The 22,148-nt window shown below is 40.6% G+C and overlaps 1 protein-coding gene across 2 annotated transcripts in view; it reads right to left on the bottom strand.

Annotated features, from left to right (window-relative positions):
* Positions 1–20,743, bottom strand: part of LOC128031394 (otoferlin) — a 50,275-nt gene extending 29,532 nt beyond the window's left edge. For both annotated transcript variants that reach the window (XM_052619629.1, XM_052619630.1), the window contains exons 1-17: positions 20,695–20,743; positions 20,358–20,460; positions 20,153–20,207; positions 19,632–19,763; positions 17,834–17,896; positions 17,649–17,733; positions 17,215–17,374; positions 16,745–16,931; positions 15,789–15,975; positions 14,831–15,054; positions 14,193–14,301; positions 13,018–13,198; positions 12,793–12,913; positions 8,426–8,526; positions 8,045–8,135; positions 7,822–7,938; positions 7,555–7,707 (exon numbers count right to left, since the gene is read on the bottom strand). In XM_052619629.1, coding sequence (XP_052475589.1) covers positions 7,555–7,707; positions 7,822–7,938; positions 8,045–8,135; positions 8,426–8,526; positions 12,793–12,913; positions 13,018–13,198; positions 14,193–14,301; positions 14,831–15,054; positions 15,789–15,975; positions 16,745–16,931; positions 17,215–17,374; positions 17,649–17,733; positions 17,834–17,896; positions 19,632–19,763; positions 20,153–20,207; positions 20,358–20,460; positions 20,695–20,743 — 2,118 coding nt within the window. The remainder of the gene's footprint in view (positions 1–7,554; positions 7,708–7,821; positions 7,939–8,044; positions 8,136–8,425; positions 8,527–12,792; positions 12,914–13,017; positions 13,199–14,192; positions 14,302–14,830; positions 15,055–15,788; positions 15,976–16,744; positions 16,932–17,214; positions 17,375–17,648; positions 17,734–17,833; positions 17,897–19,631; positions 19,764–20,152; positions 20,208–20,357; positions 20,461–20,694) is intronic.
* Between the last annotated feature and the right edge of the window lie 1,405 nt (positions 20,744–22,148).

The following is a 22,148-nucleotide window of genomic DNA, read 5'->3' as shown; positions in this document are numbered from 1 at the left end:
TAAAGAGTTTGTTTAATGCTGCTGTGCAATGTGAAATGTGTCTGGTGGTTTTGTCTCTACAGCAGCCACTCTTCCATTCACCTCATGAGTAGTATAGTGAATTCGGTGAAACCCTCTTTAACTGGAAGATCCTTTTACAGCAGTTTCACTGACTGTTAGCACAAATAATTGCTGTAATTCCCCTTTGGGCACTTCAGCATAAAAGAGCATCCATGTGTTTCTGGATGCAGTCGTTTCCTAGCCCCTCTAACGATCACGATCGTTGATCCATCCATCATTTTGAGGCCATGACCATGGCAATGCAGAGATCTCGGGTCTCTCTTATTGTGGTGGGGGAAACCCCCATTGCTGCTACCCAGCACAGGCCGGTTAGCACAGTTAGCACTCATGCGGTTATAGTGGGAGCATTTCCGCCAGGCCAGTCCTCACAGACTTACCACTCCTCTTCGATGTAGCTTGCCATTGAGCTCCCAAAATAAATTTCTTCCCAGTGGACCACCCATTGACCATATGACGAAATCCAACAGTGTGGGTGAAGGTCTTTTATTTGCTCTTCTAAAAAGTTCACTTAATTTATTAGGATATAGTTACAATTTTATTGTAGCTCTGTGTTTAATCTGACTCTGACATTTTTAAATTTGACTACTCATTACTGATTAACAGCTGATCATTAGGTTAGACGTGGCTTAATTTAGATATTTGATAATTCTGGACAACCCATACTTTCAATTGTTTGTTCATTAGGGACCCAGTGCCACACAGCGTCTCATGCTGGCTGGAGGTCATGGATCTCACAAATCACAAACTTGCAAGTTCTGAGGGTGCAACTAAACTAATAGTAGGCTACAACATGTTTGCTTATACAAAAAGTGTAGTTTTCTTAGTCATGTTACTGCAAATTGCTAAGTCAGTGATAAGCCGCGTTTCCACCGCAGGAACTTTACCCAGGAACTAGGGACTTGGTCCGGTACTTGGTGTGTTTCCACCGCAGGAACCAGGAACTAAATAAAAGTTCCGGGTAAAAAAATGCCCCCCAGAAAGTCCCTGCTGGCGAGGTGGTACTTTTTTAAAGTTCAGGAACTTTCGGGGGCGGGACTTTGGCGCAAACATTCTGATTGGTTGAGTTCACGCAGCATTGGTTGAGTTCAACCACCATTTATTCGGATCAACATTTTCAAAATATTACTGTTATTGTGTCATGAAATGTAATTTTAAAAGTATTTCAGGCGAGAATGTAGTTTTTTGAAACTCAAATCTGTTGTTTATTTATAAAGACAGCGCCTATTTAAAAATGTGTTTCGCCGATCTCGTAGACGGTGAGCTCCACTCGATCAGCGGGAGCTCAGTCCTCATGTATCCGCCGAGAAGCAGCCTCTCCTGGGATAGACCTTCTGATATGTGCCGCTGGCTCTGATGTCTCTTTAGTGGTTAAACATAAAATATAATTCAGCTGCGGGGTAAATCTAACAGGTTTTCTTTGGTCTGTATTCAATTTATCTATATGTTAAAATGAAAATAAAAAGGCAAGTCTATATAATATTTCTTTCATTGTAATGGCTGTATATAACGTTACACTTATCCCTGAACTAAGTACATTTCTACAGCTGTTATTATGTTTAAATGAAAATGAAAGGAGGCAGTGGTATTTTATATCCTATTTCGTTTTATTGTAAATATACTGAGGGGAAAATTGCAGTAGCCAAAGCCATCTGAGTTCACGCAGCATTGGTTGAGTTCAACCACCATTTATTCGGATAATTTTCAAATATTACTGTTATTGTGTCATGAAATGTAATTTTAAAAGTATTTCAGGCGAGAAGTAGTTGTTTAAAACTCAAATCTATGGTTTATTTATAAAGATCATGCCTATTTAAAAAATGTGTTTCGCCGATCTCGTAGACGGTGAGCTCCACTCGATCAGCGGGAGCTCAGTCCTCATGTATCCGCAGAGAGCAGCCTCTCCTGGCATAGACCTTCTGATATGTGCCGCTGGCTCTGATGTGTCTTTAGTGGTTAAACATAACATAATTCAGCTGCGGGGTAAATCTAACAGGTTTTCTTTGGTCTGTATTCAATTTATCTATATGTTAAAATGAAAATAAAAAAGGCAAATTTATATAATATTTCGTTTCATTGTAATGGCTGTATATACACATTTCCCTGAACTGAGTACATTTCTGCAGCTGTTATTATGCTTAAATGAAAACGAAAGGAGGCAGTGGTATTTGATATCATATTTCGTTTTATTGTAAATATACAGTAAGGAAAATTGCAGTAGCCAAGACGAGCTGACTGAAGTTATCAAGTACGCTGCTGTTTATAGATTTACCAGACTTGCGTCGTCGCGGATATCACACTCCTGAGACGAATGCACAAAGTCTGAACCAACTACCGAGGATGCACGTCCAAAATCAGCGTACTTTTTTAAAAAAATTTTTATCAGCGGTACTTTGTATTGAGAAACGCGCGCAGACCTACGTCACCAGTCTATTTGCCTAATCTACCCGGTACTTTACACCGCGGTGGAAACGCAGAAAGCAACAGGTCTGGGGGGAAAAAAGTTCCTGGGAAAAAAAGTTCCTGGTACAAATGTTCCGGGTAATTTCGGTGGAAACGCGGCAATAGACAGAAATCGAAAGGTCCCACATGAGGTACCACATGCTACATTCATTGGTCCTTCAGTTTGACCTATCCAAGACACAGTTGTGAGGTAGCACTATGGCACTATGGCATACTTCCACTGCATGGTTCGGCTCGGCTTGGTTAACATTTCCACCATAGTTTAATACTGTTTAGAGTGGGCAGGATTATAGACATGTTGTTAAAGTTGTACTGCAAGACAGCCATTATTTTGTTATTTAAAAAAAGGTGCACTACAAAACTGTTGGGTTCGTTCGAATAAAGTTCATTGATGCAGGAAGTGACAATTTACTCCTCCAACCAATCAGTGATTAGCAGGGTTTCCACATCACACTTCGGTAATGTACAGCTTGCTTGGAACCTCAGCCAGGGTACCAGGTACTGTACACAGTGGACCTGACACCCCAACCCCCCCCCCCCCAAAAAAAAACAAGAAAAAAACATGCCATGCCGTACCGTGCCGCACCATGTAGCTAAATAGTCATAATGATTTCAGGAGAATAAATCGAATATTACATTTTTATTTGACAGAATTTATCATGCTTATTGCATAATTAAACAATGAGAATCCAATTCAGAAATTATAAATACATAACATAAATTTCTCAAAGATAAATCTGAAATGATAGATGCACACATGGCACCAGAGAGATACACAGCATGTGAGTGTCCAGGATGCAGGGCTCCAGAGACTTACACACACTGTGGGGGGGTTTTCTGTTACAGACTCCCAATGACTTACTTGCCACTTTCCCTTAAATACCCAGACCAGAACAAATAAATCTTAAAATCTAAGTTGCAAAACAGAACATATTTTGGTTGGTTAGGATTGCATGACCCAGGAGTCACACATGGTCAGAGATTGGAAAACAATCTCACCAGAGACCCTATGAAAAGAGAAAAAAATAATAGATTCACTAGATAAATCATATACTCTATCAAGACAATTTTAGTTAATTTTTATTATCTTGAGCCTGGTGGGGGAGAAGATGGAGAGGGGAGAGGGATAAGCAAGAGGAGAAATTTGGGCAAGGTGGTACCCTTTGCTCTGTCTTTGAGATCTTCTCTCAAGATTCTTGAGATTTCATGTTTTATTACAGGGTGTTTTATTTTATGTTCTATCTTAGAAGGAAAACCATCCTTACACGATGGTCCTAACATTTCATTTGGGACTCCAAGGGAGGACCAGATGTTAATCACAGCATCAGAGGAGATGACATAGTCCTCGGGGGATGACAACTTTGCTGAGCTTCCCATTTCTGGGGTGGTTGCAAAGTCAGAGCCCGATTCTGAGTTGACGGCCATACTGACCCTGGCAGCCATGAACATTGGGCTTATGTAAAAGTTTCCACCCAACTTGGAGCATTCATGGCTGGAAGTCTGGTTTCTGGTTGCGGGATTTGACACTTAACCATGCTCCATCCCAGTGCCATTCTTCCTGGAGGTGCATGGAGTCACATATTCTTGGAAATCATCTTTTACTGCCAGAAGCCACTTTGCTGCCTCCTCTCCCACAACCCTCGATGGAGGGCCACCAAGAGTTAAGTGGAGATCTCCCAGGTTGTGCGTGTGATTGTGATGCATTTATGGACAGGCAGCCTTTACACTGCACATGATGGCCATCCTGCAAGTCCATCAGGGCAAAGCACTAAAAAAAGTGCACAAGGGTAGTTCTGAGCTAGGGTTGATGCAGGAACTATGCACGGTGACCAACTAAGGTTAAGGTTACCACCTTAGTTAGTTAACTAAGGTTACCACACAGGTCTTTAGGTCAGGTGATGATCACCTTACTGATACAGGGGTGACATCTTTGGCTCAACCTTGCTAAGATGCGGGACACTGACAAGGTTTGCTTTCTCAATGCCCACATCTCAGTGACTGGCCTTATCAGTGACACAGAGGTGACACACAGGAATGCGACACAGCCTGTCACCCAGGCAGCCCTCCAGGAGGACAGCAAAGCAGTCCAGACACACTCTACACTCTACTCATCCTCTCCTTTCGAAACACGCCAAGAGGTCACACCTCAAGGAATGCACTACTTCCTTGTGTGTCTCTATCAAGCCCTTCACAGGATCCATGGAGTGATATAAGCATTACTCTTCATTCACCCTCGCTGCTGGGATGCATTGCCTCCTTACTTACAGCCCTCACTTCATTTTACTCAAAAAAGATGGTGGCTAACAACTGATCTTGGATCTGTGAGTTTTAATTTTGACCCCGCACAAACTCTCGTTCAAGATGTGGATGCAGAAGCACATTCACATGGGTGTTCAGCCCAAAGACTGGTTTGCAGCTATTGATGTGGAGAATGCATACATCCACTTCCTAATCTTTCCGCCCAACTTGGAGCATTCATGGCTGGAAGACTGGTTTCTGGTTGCGGTATTAGACACTTAACCATGCTCCATCCCAGTGCAATTCTTCCTGGAGGTGCATGGAGTCACATATTCTTGGAAATCACCTTTAACTGCCAGAAGCCACTTTGCTGCCTCCTCTCCCACATACTGGTTTGCACCTATTGATGTGGAGAATGTATACATCCACTTCCTAATCTTTCCGCCCAACTTGGAGCATTCATGGCTGGAAGACTGGTTTCTGGTTGCGGTATTAGACACTTAACCATGCTCCATCCCAGTGCAATTCTTCCTGGAGGTGCATGGAGTCACATATTCTTGGAAATCACCTTTAACTGCCAGAAGCCACTTTGCTGCCTCCTCTCCCACATACTGGTTTGCACCTATTGATGTGGAGAATGTATACATCCACTTCCTAATCTTTCCGCCCAACTTGGAGCATTCATGGCTGGAAGACTGGTTTCTGGTTGCGGTATTAGACACTTAACCATGCTCCATCCCAGTGCAATTCTTCCTGGAGGTGCATGGAGTCACATATTCTTGGAAATCACCTTTAACTGCCAGAAGCCACTTTGCTGCCTCCTCTCCCACATACTGGTTTGCACCTATTGATGTGGAGAATGTATACATCCACTTCCTAATCTTGCCTCAAAACAGACAGTTTCTTCGGTTTGCTTTTTCGAGGGTCAGGCATATCAATACAAAGTCCTTCCTTTTGGGCTGTACCAGTCTCCCTGTGTCTTCACCAAAGTTGTATAGGGTGCCCTTGCAAGAAAAGTGGGCATCTATATCAACAACTCTTGATGATTCTTGCTCACTCTCGAGATCTGTTTTACAAGCATGGTGACCTGGTGCTCTGGAATTCTGCCAGTTGAGGTTTTGGGTCAAATGGGAGAAGAGCAAGCTCTCCCCCAGTCAGAGCATCTCTTTTCTCAGTATGTAGATGCACTTCTCACAAAACACTTCTCACAAAGGAGCATGCCTAGTCAGTGCTGAACTGCCTGAATTTGTTCAGGGGCAAAACAGCGGTTCTGCTGAAACAATTTCAGTGGCTTTTGAGTCATATGGCATCCACAGCCATGGTAATGCAGTTCGGATTTATGTGTATGAGACCAGTTCAGCACTGGTTACACAGCCGAGTCCCAAGATGGGCATGGCACCATGGCACACTCTGTGTAAACATCATGCAGAATTGTGGCCAGACTTCAACCCTTGGTCAAACCATACCTTTCTATGGGCAAGAGTACCCTTAGAAGAAGTGTCCAGGCATGTTGTTGTCATGACAGGTGCCTCCGGAACAGGCTGGGGTTCTTTGTGCAATGTGCATGCAGTGCTTGGCTTCTGGATAGGACCACGACAGCAGAGGCAGTCCTGTGCTGGTTACGACCGTTGCTTCCACTAGTGAGCCTCCTTGCACAGACCCTGTGCAAAATCAGTGAGGACGAGGAGCAACCCTTGATTGTTATGATCTACTGGTCCACACTGACTTTTTGGACCTGATGCCTTTCGAGACAGCCTTTCCCTGGCAAATTATCCTAGGACTTACTTTCTCAGGGGCAGGGCACTATTTGGCACCTGCATCTATATCTTTGGAACCTGTATGTGTGGCTCCTGGACGGGATGTGGGGACTTAAGTGGTCCGTCAAAAGCAGCCTCTACCGCTCAGTCCAAACCCCCTCTAGGCAGGCTTATGCCCTGAAGCAGTGTGTATTTATTTCCTAGTGAATTTGCTGTGTGTATTTATCCATGGCATGGTTTCCCTATTGGTTAACCTGTGTCTTACTCTTAACAGAATTGCTTACTATCCTGTCTTAGCACAGGCAGTAGCAGAACCTACTGCAGTGACTCTTCCCAGGTAGTACTGCCCTGCTGGTCAGTCCATATGTGTACTCTCCATGTTAACCACTTTCAGATATAATGTGGTCTCTGTAGCATCCCTATTAGCAAAGACTTAAGCACACTTACCCAGTGTATTACAACTGTTTGTGGCTGTACCCTCATCAGAAAGATAAAGAGCTGAAGCACTCTTTTTATGTTGTTTAAAAGTAAAAAACTCAGGCAAAAGAACAGCAAATATGACGCTTTTCGTACTGTTCTTTTGATCTTGTTCTTGCTATGAAAGACTATCTGGCTCACGACGAGGCGCTGTGTAGGTTACAAACATGGGATGGCAGTTGTCACTTCAATTTAGTAGTTGTGGCACTTTCCATAAACATCCCATACGTCAATTGATGTAACATATCTGTTACATGCATATCCAAGATGCTCTGCTCCATCCTTTAATAACACTTTCATTACATTGTGACTGATTCATAAAGCAATCTGTGCTGAAATGTGTTGTTCAAATCAGACTGAAATTGTCATGGCTCTTTTTGCAAATAAACTTGATTCAGCCACACTGACAAATTCATCACAAGCTGTTTGGCAGCTTAGTTAAAACATTTTGAGTTGTCTTTGTAATACATCATGGAAAATTAAATTTTATGGCCATTTACAATTTAAGTATTCTGACATAAAATGTTTTTAAGACATTTTTAGAATTTGCATTCATCCAAACCTTGAAAAAGATAGTCTGGACTTTCCCACAGTCCTTTCCGGTTTCTTCCTCTACAGAAGAGAAGAGGATGTCTTTGGAGGGAACGCGGGCATATGCAATGCGTTTGTTGTTGCTTATCATCCATATGTAAATATCTGGAACACTATGCTGAGGCTATTATGAAAAAACAAAATAATTTACATGAATATTCTTTTTACAGTGAAATTAATTAATCTATACGGCCACATAATCAAGCATATTTGTATTTCACCAGGTCTTGTGCACTACCTCATCAGTGAAGAATCTCAATTTTTGGAGGAAGTTTTGAGCCAGTTTTATTTTGTCTTTCACGGTGCTTTTCTTTACTTGGGATCGCATACTCTTTGCTTGCTGGCCCATGTTTTCCTGAAAAAATAACAACAAACTTTTTCAATAGACACATAAATAAGCCACGAGAATCAGATTTGATCATTAGTTACTCTTAATAGGTGTTAGTAACAGCTGCTTTTACCAATTCCTGCATGCATAATTTCAGTCTCTCCCGGTCCAGTTTAGTTTTCCCAGTCTGATTCTGATCATTATTTGCCAAAGTTACAAACGTACTGAAAGAGATAATAAATGCACTGTTATTATATATTTACTCTGTCATAGACAATTGAATAAAGTTTAATGAAAATATTGTGCCATTTGTGCCTCAAAATGAACTTTTTTTCAGTTCATTTAAAAATCTTATTTTGAAATTTATATGCATGCATGCTTTACTAACAACCACATACATTAACCAGTGCAGTTGTTCTTAGAAAATACTTACTGCACCTAATCACAGGACACAAATGGAGCACTGTTTCCATAGAACCACTCATAACTGGCTCAGAATAACATGTATATAAACCTGCAGCCATTGCTGAGTTCCTCCAGGACTCCTCTGAGTCTGCGCTCAGGATAGGCTTTTTCTGTTTTAATGATCTCCTGCACATCATTTAACCCTTCTTCCTATGAAATATATAGATCATGATGTTATATAGAGAACACAGACTGCAATGTCAACATATAAATGTATTTTCACAGATTAAATGTAACCAGGGTTTTATACTAAATTAAAACTATATAGTGTAAATGTGATTTAAGGCAAGACATTACAGGCGAAACCATTGTTCCCTCTCAAGGGAACGAGACACTGCGTCCTCTGAAGGGACACTATGGGGAACACCTCGTCGTGACCCATGTCTGAAGCCAACGTGTTGGCCGGCGACAGCCTCTGACGTCGCTACCCGGCGCGACCATAAATACGCGCCCGTAGGACCCGTCACTTATCTTCTTCGTCTTCATTGACTATTTTATTTGAAGCGTGCATCTGAGAAACGACCAGAACGGTAGGAGCGATCTTTTATTGTTATCATGGCATCCACTAGCAAGGTGTTTAAATAGTGTTGGCATCCATGTCAGCGTTATTTGACACATGATGACACACACAGTCTTTGCGTCTCTTGTTTGGGCGAAGAGCACGCGCACGATGTCCTTGAGGGGGCAATCTGCGCGCACTGCGAGCGTTTTTCTGTGAAAAAGCTCCGCTCTCGTTTGTCATCTGGATCTCGCGGCTCAGGACCCGCCGTTGCTGAGGCACGGAGGAGAATGAGCTCGTGGGGATCACAGGTGGATCTTGCTGAGAAGTGTAGAGAGGGACTTTTCCTCTCACACTCTCCGGCGGCAAACGAGAGCGAACTTCGGGAGGAAGATGCTTTGTCATTAACCCATTCTGACACTGAAGTTAGTGCTCTGCTGGGTTCTACCCAGAAAGAGCAGGAGATGTTTGAGAGTGGCGAAGAAGCTGAGCCGCTCATTTCTCCTGCTCTGGGTATGGGGAGCTGTTAGAGGTTATGGATCGTGCCACGGCAAAATAAAAAAATAAAAAAAACTTGCCATGGAAGCGTGGCAGAAAGGTAACATCGCGAGGTAGCCTCGATGAGCGTTATTTATCTGACCATAGCCTGCCAGCCCAGGTGAGCCTCCCTTTCTTGCCTGACTGACATGCAGAAGTCGAAAAGGAATGGAAGAGGCCGTTTTTCTCTCGCATCCATCGGGTTCAGCATACAAGTTATGCTGATATCAATGGCATGCACGAGAACAGCTATGAGAGGATGCCCCCTGTAGAAGAGATGCTGGCTAGATATCTCTCAGTGGGGGAACATCCTCTCTAAGATCTCCCTCTTTGCCATCTAAGCCCTTCCAGGATACATCCCGCTTAAATGGTAAATCATACGCAGCAGCAGAACCCGAACAACAAAGGGGTCCTGGCCCATCTCGATCTGAGGATCGAAGACGGGCGCAGAAGGCTAGTGTCGCGGCTCGCGCTCCCCCCCCCAAACCCCCACCCCTCCCCGAGGGCAGAGTCAATAGGAATCGCGTGTCACGAAGAGGTAAGCAGGGTCTGAGGAATGTGATTCGGACGAGGCAGCGTTCTCGTCCGGATCAGCGCGATACCTAGGAGTTCGTCACTTCCTTTTTGTATGTTTCTGACTTCTGTTTTATTTCTCCCCTGCCTAATTCCCCTGTAGCCACCAGCGCTCCACCTGTTCGGGGTTAGGTGGAAAGTTTCTCACATAACAGTCTCCTATCCTGGACCTTACTGACGGTCCGGACCACAAGGGGGCGCCCCGTAAAGCAGGACTCCAGTACAGGAGGGTGGGTGAGTATGTTACCCTTTCTGCTTATGGGTGTTATGTTGCTGGTGGTTATATGTCTACTACAAACTCTGTGAGTTTCCTTTACAGTGCTCAGTTCCAGCCTTGTGCTCTGGCCACGATCACAGGCTTTCGGCAGGCGGCCGTGCCGCGTGGGTTCACCCCCCCAGGGCGCGACACCCACCGCAGAGCGAGTTCCGCGTGCGGGAAGCAAGTGCTCTGCGGTTGCTCGTCCCACACCCCTCCAGAGGAGCCTGGCTGATCGTCAGAACTGGCACAGCACTGCAGGGAATTTCATGGATACCCGGCCAGGTCACCCTGAGGGGCCGCCTGGCCGCTTGGCGCATCCGGGGAGGTGGTAGTTACGGAGTCCTTCTGTATGTACTGCCTCAGGTGATGCTCCCCTCGCTTGAGGGTTAGAGCTCGCCTCTCCCGTGCGATCCAGCGCCTCTGCGATGCTTAGGAACCTTTCTGTACACACGCTAAGCCTTTGTACTGTCTCAAAACCACATTGTGGTCAGTTTGCACGTGAACACTTTGTGCACTGTCTCAAATCGACGTAAGTGGTAAGTGTGCGCGCAAGGCTCTGCGCACTTTCTAAAATCCTGTACGGTAAGGGTTACGCGCTCCGCTTCGTTCCCTTTCTTAAGATGATTAGCCCCGAGGTTCCTTGGGCTTCATTCAACCAGTGTGTATTTGTTATACACCCCAAGCATCGCTTCCCTCAACATGAGGGGCTGTGTGGACTCCCGCATATTGTGGTTTTTCAGATAGTAGGCTTTACCAGGTCTCTCTGAAAGCGAGCTCCCACATACTGTGGTTGTCAGGTAGTAGGCCTCACCAGGCCTCCCTGGAAATTTAGCTCCCACACGCAGTGCGTTTCCACTAAAAAACGAGCTCCCACGGTTTGTGGTTGTCAGGTAGTAGGCCTCACCAGGCCTCCCTGGAGTCGAGTTCCATATTACCTTCCACTGAGGTGGTTATCTGGTAACAGGTAGTAGGCCTCTCTAGGCCTCTCTAGGCCTCTCTGTAGGTGAACTCCCACATATTGTGGTTATCAGATAGTAGGCTTCACAGGTCTCTCTGAAGGTGAGCTCCCACATACAGTGGTTGTCAGGTAACTTTTCTGTACACACGCTAAGCCTGTGTACTTTCTCAAAACCACATGGTGGTCAGTGTGCACGTTTATGCTTTAACTGAGGCTCGGGGAATAGCGCCTTCGCACTAAGGTGTTGAAGAAGAGTTAGAGTGGTTGGCCAGACCCGGGTGGATCGGTTTTGCGGCTCAAGAGAGCGTCGCACTATCCCCTCTGGCTTCCTCTGACTCATCCAGCTCCATTGGGGCTGGACGCCATGGTACAGGCGTGGCCGAGACTTCATCTGTACGTTCCGTCCTCCAATTGCTCTGCTCCCGGGCCATTCCATCTACAAGCTGCTCTATCAGAGTGCCATGAGAGCCCCTCCTTTGTGACAGGCAAGACTTGGTAATAAACATTGCTAGGTTCTTAGCCGAATCCCTTTAAAGGAATCTTTCGTGATACTAAGCCTTCAGCTCTACCCCGGGCCGAGGCCCTTCAGGTAAGTTGGGTATGTAGCTTAGGCCTTTGGCCATAAGGGATAATGTCATGGACAACCGTCGAACCGTCCCAGGGGCGACTCCCGGTGAAATGGTAGAGTTGGTACTTAGTGTTTGCCATGATTCTGGCCTGCACTCCCCTCAGCATGGTGACACCTCTGAAGGGACACTACGGTGAACAGTATACCCACGCGGGTATACTGTTCCCCATAGTGTCCCTTCAGAGGACGCAGTTTGAAGTTCCCTTGACAGGGGATGTCTCAGGTTACGAATGTAACCATTGTTCCCTGAGAGGGAACGAGACACTCCCTGCCATGCTTCGGACGCAAGCTTCACGAAGAAGATAAGTGACGGGTCCTAGGGGTGAGTATTTATAGTGGCGCCGGTAGCGACGTCAAAGGCTGTCACCGGCCAACACGTTGGCGTTTTTCAAAGTATCCTTCAGACATGGGTCACGACGAGGTGTTCCCCATAGTGTCCCTTCAGAGGACGCAGTGTCTCGTTCCCTCTCAGGGAACCATGGTTACATTCGTTATAGAAATATATATATATATATATATATATATATATATATATATATAATGTAAAAAAAATGAAATGAGAATTTGATCCTGGCTTTATCCAGTGTTCAGAATTCTGTTCTGGAAATAAATTAATGCATAATTCAATAGAAAATGTCTTATTTGCATTTTTGAACAACATTTCAGAGAAGGTGTAATACAAAACAATTGTCTCATTGTAATGTTTCATCAACTGGGGAAGTATGGCGCCATCTGTTAGTTAAAATGTTTACCATATTCATCTGAATTGCCTTGTTTTGCCTAAATTGTATTTATTTATTTATTTATTTTATTGAGAGAAAAATGAAATAAAAATGAAATAAATAGGGGTACAAAATTCTTGAAACTAAAATTAGTAACAAAAATAAGAATGTGTACAGAATGATAAAAAGATAAATATTTCAGAAATGACCTGATACAATCTATATTCATGGATTCATTACCAATTTATCTGCAATTCTGTCCATGATGTTTGCATTATAAAGCCGTCTTCTTTGGTCCTGCCACCAGCTCTTGATATAGATGCAGGGCTTCCTCTCAAAGTACGGGAGGTGGAAATAGTTTCTGCAGAAAAATAAACCAGATATTTCACATGGTTGTGCACCAAAATGCAAAATGAAATAAATAAATGAATGAGTTTTAGGACAGAACATGTTGAGTAACTCCACCTGTCAGTGATGACTGGCTTCATTGGAGGAGTGCTGGAAACTGATGTCATATCTCCAGCATCATCCACCTCCTCGTCACTAGAGCCGTGAATGAGCTCAGACTCCTCGTCATCACCATCACCTCCCTTCCCCTTCTTTGTTTTTGGCTTGGTTGGAGTATCGAGTTCACTGCCATAGTTTCCTTGATTTGAGAGGATAGTTTAATAATATGGTGATTGTCTGACACACTTCCCAGAATAATTCATTAAAGTGTACCAATTACCAATTTTATTTTATTTTTTCTAGTTCATTGGATTATATTATATAGAAAGATTATTGGATTATATATATATATATATATATATATATATATATATATATATATATATATATATATATATATATATATATATATATATATATATATATATATAAAAATAAATAAATCAGTCTTTGAGTTGTTTTTGTTTTAGACTGTTTTGCCTTGTAAACCGTGACAGATTTGTGCAGATGTCTCTCCTGATTCATACTAGACCACTTTTTCACTGGAGGAAGCATTATTATGGACAGACCAAAAGCAACAGTTTGAAGTTAAAAGCAGATTTGATTCTTACAAACATGCAGCTTTTGTTTTCACAAGATGTTAATTAGTGGATTGGATTACTTGTGGATTATTGTGATGTTTTTATCAGCTGTTTGGACTCTTATTCTGACGGCACCCATTCACTGCAGAGACAATGATATCATGCTACATTTCTATAAATCTGTTCCCATGAGCAAACAAACTCATCTATATCTCGAATGGTCTGAGAATGAGTACATTTTCAGCTAACGTTTTATTTTTGGGTCAGCTATTTCTCTAAAGCCAGTTAATGATCCTTGCAAGTAAAAATGGGATGAGTTTGAGTTTGAATTTATACTGAATCAACCTGAAAATAACGTTTAATTGAAAAGAAGGCATTTCAAACACTGATTATTATCATCTACTGCAACATTTCAGGAGTTAGTCCATATGCTTTGTGCATGATTTATCTAATATTGAACTGGTGTAATTCATATTAAAATATGAAAATGTATTATTAAAAAGTACATTCAATTTATCTGAACGTTTAAAAGAATGCAGTAGAATTCTGAATGGTGAGCACAACTGGGGACCTCGATTTAGAGTCTGACAGCTAGTCTACCACAGATTGTACCTATTGTAACCTCAAAGTTGATGGGTTTGTCTCCAATCTTCCTGTCAATCATAGTTGCCTCAAGGAAACATCCAAAGAGAAAGAACTCCTCAGTTTTTCCAGTGGCATTCTAGATATAAGCAACAACAACAAAAAATATTTTGTGAATACACTTTGTTGTAAATATAAAAGCTATCAGAGTATGCTTTGCAAAAAAATATTATTTCATTCTATCTATGTTAATTAAATTAAAATTACATTTAATTAAAATTTCATGTTTAATCCGATGCACTACTTGCTATTTGTTTGTAATTAATTGTGAAATTTACTAGCAATTTAGTGTTTCTTTTGAGTGAAATTTGTTTCACCACCATTTTTTTTTTCAGTGTGAGGGGGTTTTCCTAAGTATAGACAAAACATGATGTCATTGTGCTCATAAACAATTGAAAACAGCTCTTCTCGGACTGATTAATTTTTAACAGTTAGTCACATGCAGAATGAAGCCTAACTTTGGCTCTGACTGTGTAGGTGATTGTCTTGCACACAAAGAACTACTATGAGTATTACTTCTACATGAATAATGTACGGAGATAAATAAAGACAATTAATTATTCACTGTAACCGAAATGAACCCCCCAGCGCGTCCAGGGATGGCTTACATCGGAGATGTTGGGTATCCCCTCCACCTGCACCTCAGTGGAGCTCATTACTTCAGGAGAGGAGGTGTCCAGTATCTCCACAGACAGACTGATCAGCAGCCGGGCCCTGAACGAAACCCCTTCCCCTAGTCCTTCATTCAGGTCCTGGTACTCGTCCATGAGCGTGTAGCTGCGTGTGGAGCCGTACATGTTGACCCACGCCGGCCCAAGAGTTGGAAGAAAACCTATCAACAGAAACAGGATCGTTTTTAAAGTCTTTTACATTTTGATGATATTTGAAAATGGTTTTATACTGATCTCGAACAGCAATGTAGTGAGGGCTTTTGTGACTGAGTATCTCGAGCAACATGTGATAAACAAAGAAAATAAACTTCCAGTCAAAAGTTTGTAAAAAATTAAGAGTTTTTAATGAATTATGAAATATTATTAAAATGTTTAAAAATAAATTAAAATTTTCTATGTGAATAAACTGTAAACTATTATTTATTTCTTGTGATGCACAGCTGTATTTTCAGCATCATTCCTCCAGTCTTCAGTGTCACATGATCTTCAGAAATCAGAATAATATGATGATTTACTGCTCAAGAAACATTTCTGATAATCAGTGCTGAAAAGAGTGGTGCTTATTTTTGTGGAAAGGGGATTCACTGGGGTAAGTAAGATTTAATAATAATGATAATAATAATAAAGCAATCAATCAGCCAATCAATCAATAAAGATTAGCAATCAGCAAGGATGCATTAAATTCTTTAAAAAAAGTGACAATAAAAGAAAAAATGTTTTAAATTGTAATATTTTCTCATAATTGTAAAAATGTTTTCCCTGTATAAAATCAGTTGTGAGCAGGATCAAAATTAAATTGTATTGGGTACTTTTATTTAATAATTCCAGACTTTTGCATGTTAGTGTATTACGGTAATTTACAGGCTTTGCAGAGGTGTTCAGGAAGCCCTGTTACCTTTTTCTCCATCATTAGCAATCTTCCGCAGGTCAATGAAGTGCGTTCCGATGGCCACATCGTTCACTTTATCCGAATCCCGGATCTGGACCTTCATTCTCCGGCACAGTGGTGGAAACTGCTCTGTGAAAACGATCTGCTCATTCCAGATCGGCTCATAGCTGCTCTTCTGAATGGAAGTTTTTCCCTGCATTGTGGAGAGATAAAACAATATTGATGCCTCCCCCTTGTGAAAAAGAAGCTTTTAAAATATTTTAAAAGGATTACTTATTAAGGAAATCATATATATTAAAGGAATATATTTAAGTGTGAACTAAATGTAATGTTTTCAGACGATACAATGCATTCTATTTACAATGAAATGAAAACAAAAAATTGTTTCAAGCTAAATCTGAATTGTATTTTGAATTTTGGTTTGTGTTTATGTCTTTTATTTTGTCTTTTTCATAGTGATGGTTCCTGTCGTACATTTCCCTTCATTTTATTTGTAATTTAATGGTAAGAGACAACAAACATTTTCAGCATATGATTTAGAGTGAATGTCTATTTTATTTTGCATGTAGTTTAAGTGGATTACTTTCTCTCTCTCTCTCTCTCTCTCTCTCTTTTTAAATACATTGTCTAGCCAGTAGTAAATAATGGTTCATAGCTGTGAAGTAAACTATTGAAAAAGACTGGATCAGGTCTTCAAAATGTCCCACTTAATGACTTAAATTTCTTTTTAACAGGAAATGCATCAACACAAGAAAGGAAACTGTTCACCAGCCATTTCATGGTTTTTAACACAACTGGTCATTCCTGTCTTCATTTTTCTAGTGCATTATAAAATATTATTAAGTGATCTCTGAATATTGTGTAAAATGTGTTTTGTTAAATGATTCAATTTATTTTCCTTCATTAAACTGTAATATATTTTCATATCTTCCTAAACGACCATTGCTAAGATTTCTGCCCACCTTCTGTCCAGCAAACAGCACCTGGACGTACGGATCAACCAAGTCCTTATTTTCTCCAATGAAAGCTTTTTTGACATTTGCCATTATGCTGGTGTTCATTTTGGGCAACCCCTCGGCTCGGTAGATTTTCAAATAGAATCTTGCCCACTGACGCTCAGCCGGGACGTCTTCAGGCAACATAAGATTACTGGAACAAAACAGAAACCAGTAAAGAAGAGAGATGTGTTTCTGCATAGAATCACATGTAAATAATCCATTCATTGTTGAATGGAATTATCTGAGTGACCTCAGCATTTACAATGTTGTAGAATTTCACATTTGAATGAAATACTTCTACAAGTAAATATTTATTGCATAGGGCTTTCAAAATATACACTTGAGTTTAGAGTTTCTGCTCAGTGTAAGGAATAATAACCGTGATGCTTAACACACGTGACATTAATGATGTTGGAAGCGTTTTTGTTTTTTACCCCTCAATGTCATCCTCCTCTGTTTCGTTTGCTTTGTGTTGAGTTTTGATTGTGTCGCCCTTTGCAACAACTGCAATGTCACACTTGACATAGCCTTTGCATCCTGCAGTGATGTCATCGGGGTCACATAAAGTGGCCCATTTGTGGAAGAACTGATGTTCTGTAAATGCAAAGAAAAAAACACAACTCTAGTCTTTGAGTTCTCTAGTCTAGTCTAGAAACGGAGAGCTTTATCCATCTTATTTTGAACATAAACGTTGTTTCTATTGCTTTTACCAGTGCAAAAACAGTCCGTTATGCTATTTTGTATTACAAACAGGTATTGATCATATTTGAATTTATTATCATAGTCATAAAGTTCAGCACATTCATAGAAAATAGCTTATTTCGTGTTTTAAAATAAGGTGTATAGAAAGCCTAATAATCCCAGTTACCAGGCTGTGTGTAAACTGTGCCCACGTCAAGCTTGAAGCTCCCGACCAGCGTGCCACTTCGCAGAAGATTCTTGGAGTGGATAACCTGTATGGACACATTATTTTAAAACAAGTTTAATGACCAACGAAAAGGACCATCTTTTAGGAATAAAGTCCATTTAAAATTGATATTTGATGCTACTTACTGACACTTTCAGGATCTTGTCAAACATGACATCAGGAGGAACGTGGAAGTCAAAAACGAAGTACTAAAAAAAGCAAAGTTTATGAAAACATTGAATTAGAAATATTCAAGGAAAAGTTCACCCAAAAATATGAACATGTGCTGAAAACGTGATCACCCTCAGACCATCCAAGATCAGGATGAGTTTGTTTCTTCATCAGGTTTGTAGAAATGCAGCATTGCATCAGTGTCTCATCAGTGGTTGCTCTGCAGTGAATGGGTGCCATCAGAATGAGAGTCCAAACAGCTGATAAACACATCACAATAATCCACAGCACTACAGTCCATCAGTGAACATCTGGAGAAGACAGAAGCTTTGTGTTTGTTAGAAACACGTTCATCAAGACATTTTTTTCAAACTGTTGCTTCCGGCTAAAATCCATAATCCATAATAACACTTCTTCCAATGAAAAAGTAAATTTTCTGTTGTCTCTCGCATCAAAATCCACTCACATATTAGTGTAGAGCTGTTTCGGTTAGTAAACAGTGTTTGATCTCGATTTCTCTCATGACTTTTTAACTGGAAGCGTTATTATGGATTATGAACTCGTATTTAGTCGAAAGCAATGATTTGAAGGTAAAAACGTCTTGATGGATTAGTTTCATCTTGTGTCTTCTCCAGATGTTCACTGATGGACTGTAGTGCTGTGGATTATCGTGATGCTTTTATCAGCTGTTTGGACTCTCATTCTGACGGCACCCATTCACTGAAGAGCATCCATTGATGAGACACTGATGCAATGCTACATTTCTATAAAGCTGAAGAAGAAACAAACTCTGCAGTACATTTTTAGTAAATTTTCATATTTGGGAGAACTGTTCCATTATTAGGAACAATTGATTTGATGCAATTTAGTTTTTTGAGTTCAGTTATTTGTTGTGATCATTATTTTCCAAAAGCACAATATTAAAATCCTAAATTAAAGGGGGGGGTGAATTGCTATTTCATGCAGTTTTTTACACTGTTAAAGAGTTGGATTCCCATGCTAAACATGGACAAAGTTTCAAAAATTAAGTTGTACGTTTGAAGGAGTATTTCTGTTCCAAAAATACTACTTCCGGTTTGTCACAAGTTTCGGAAAGTTTTTTTCGAGTATGGCTCTGTGTGACGTTAGATGGAGAGGAATTTCCTTATATGGGTCCTGAGGCACTTCTGCCGGAAGAGCGTGCGCTCCCGTATAGCAGAGCACTGAGAGCACAACAGACTTCACTGATCAGAGCGAGAGCGTCGCCAAATGTCACAAAAGATGTGTGTTTTTGGTTGCCAGGGCAAGACAACCCTTCACAGATTACCAAAAGAGAAACAGCATTAAGGGACCAGTGGATGGAGTTTATTTTTACAGAGCATCAACGGAGTTGTGCCAGTGTTTTTGTTTGTTCCCTGCATTTCGAAGATGCTTGTTTTACAAACAAGGCCCAGTTTGACGCCGGATTTGCACATCGTTTATTTCTTAAGGATAATGCAGTCCCAACGAAAAAGGGTCACGATCGTGTGTTGGAACCGCAGGCGGTGAGTAAAACTGCTTCAAATATCTCTGCCTCCTTGTTAGTGCGTCCCCTCCCATGCCGGAGACCCGGGTTCGAGCACCGCTCGGAGCGAGTCGTTGCTGAAAGTCGATCTTTCTCCTATGAATATAATAAAACTAAAGACTTTTTGGAGTTATGAAGGATGCAGTACTACTCTATAGGTACTCAAGATTAACAGGATATTGAGTGAAAACGAGCATTTCACCCCCCCTTTAAAAAGGAACATACTGTACCTCATTGTAGTAAGGGCAGTTGGTGGACTCCTTCATTGAGGTGTATTTTTTTTCATCACCAATTTCTACACACACCACTGGATCCATGTTCAGCCCCACCAGCTGTCTGGCCTCTACAACAGTCACGCTGACCTGGAAAGAGGAGCATTACACACAAACATCTGGCACTGCATTTGGATGGCTTTCAAAAAACAAAGGCTCAAAATTTGCACAAAATGTCTGTATGATAAAAAAAAATAACTATCGGATTAATATATCTGTATGTCTCAAATGCTATAAGATCTAGTACCACTTTTCATTACCAATTTTGTGCAATGCTTTAAACAGTGTTTTTTTATTCTTAAATAATGTATGAAGTTCACACCGGTGCTGTAAGCAGAAGATCCACAGGTGTAGTACTTCACTTTAACTATCAGTCTGTTCCACTAACCACAAACACAACGTCTTCTTTTTCATCACTACATCTACTGTTTTAACAAACTTTGTTGTCTTCATCAATGACACTTTGCCATTCTACATACTTGGAAATCAACTGGTCTTCCAGCACTAGGCTCGATCTTGATGTCAGGCTTTGATCTAAAATAATAACAACATTTTTGGAAGAAAAACAACAACATACAGTGTTAGAATATGGCAATATATTTCCTTGGCATTTAAGTAATATTTAACGCAACATGAATATGATATTTGATTTGGACTCATGTGATTGGACCCATTTTTGGTCACCTCTTGTTGGAGACATTGGTTGTGACGGCAGTGACTGATGCGAGTGAGATGGTGTCAGGATCTGGCATCCTCATATCCTCCGTCTCCAGAATAGCCGCTTCATCTTAACAAGTCAAATATGATGAGATGTCAATATGAACATTATAGACATTCATTATCGTATGAATCGCTACGTTCAGATAAAATATTTTATATAATTTATTATTATATAAATATTGTGTAACATTACATCATTATTTAAATATATTAATTATTCACTATAAATAAAACTGAAATAATTATGTTGAACAATTTACAATGATTTACAAATTTCCACACAATTAATACAATCTTTCACCTTGACCTTTGCCGTCATCCTTGGAGGCTCGATGCTTGCTGCGCTTCATTGTTATGGATTTGATTTATCCTCTTGGTATGTGAATGTTTTCCAAATTAAAATGAAAAATACATGTTAAAAATGTCTCCATTTAAATGTAATGGTAAAGTTTTTGTAACTTTGTGTTGCTTTATTCGATTTCAGTCAGCCAGGAATCCAAAAGCAATTAACCTTTGTTAAATATCTAAAGTTTATTACCCTAAACCAAAAAATAAGAAGAAGATGCATGAATAAATTAATTTGCATAAGAAGCATAATTATCTAAACAGATGGGTACATCAACAACTGACAGATTTCCTTTAAATGAGAACACTGAAAGAAAGAAAGAAAGAAAGAAAGAAAGAAAGAAAGAAAGAAAGAAAGAAAGAAAGAAAGAAAGAAAGAAAGCAAGCATATTCAAGTCTATGAATGCTTGGAGCAAACTGATGCAATCAAAACAGAGCTAATGGATTCTGGGCAGGCAAACCAGCAGTTCTTATTAGTATTTAATAGTTTCTGGTAGTTTTTCTTTCTTAAATAGCAATTATTTTTTAAGGTTTTATGATCAAAATATTTCCATTCCAATATATTTTTGGATAAAATAAACTTATTTTACTGAAACATCTTCGATTCCAAAAAAAAAAAAAAAGAAGTGAAATTTGAATATCCTGATACATTTCTCATTATATTTAATGTTTTCTTTAATCCACCAAACATCATAACAGTAAAGCCAAATCTGAAAGCCATCATCATTAAGTTACATAGGATTGCAGTGTTTGTTTTTCCTTGATAAACAAAGCAAATGAAAGACTATGAAATAGTGAAATAGTGAAAACGTACCGTACAGTGCAGCTGCTTCTCTATTTCCTGAATCACATCGAGGAGTTTGCTGGAAGGACACACTGATTCCAATATGTCTTTAACATGAATCGTTTACAAACTCATTATTGATATTTGGATGACAGAAACAGAGAGGCTACAAATGTAGCTCAAAAAGAGTCTGGTTAGTCTAAGCCTGAAGATGGACAGGAGAGATGTGATATGGCCATGAATAGTGTATGAGTGCTGAACCCGAGACAGTGGTAACTAGAACTAGTTCCTGATGAGAGACCGACCGTGAGGGATCCTGACAGGCTGCTACTCTAGATGTCCTCAGACTAACAAACAGGTTAAAACCAGCATGTAAACTGCAGGAGCAACATGAGAGTTTGAAGGGAGTGTGAGATTAATGCCTTACTAATCTCTAACTCTCACCAGTGATGGGCTACATCTAAACTAACTAAACTACATTCAGCTAAGACCAACGTTTCCATGAGATTTGGAGGCAATGGCAGTGCAGTGTGCTGAATTTTTAAATGCTACTCTCTTCAAGCTATTACTTTATATAAATCTGATTCACATTATAATAAATAAAAAAAAAATAAAAAAAACTGATG

The sequence above is a fragment of the Carassius gibelio genome, chromosome A17, assembly GCF_023724105.1.
Source record: "Carassius gibelio isolate Cgi1373 ecotype wild population from Czech Republic chromosome A17, carGib1.2-hapl.c, whole genome shotgun sequence".
NCBI lineage: Eukaryota > Metazoa > Chordata > Actinopteri > Cypriniformes > Cyprinidae > Carassius > Carassius gibelio.
The sequence above is the reverse complement of the archived record's forward strand: the minus strand, read 5'-3'. Positions and strand labels throughout refer to the sequence as shown.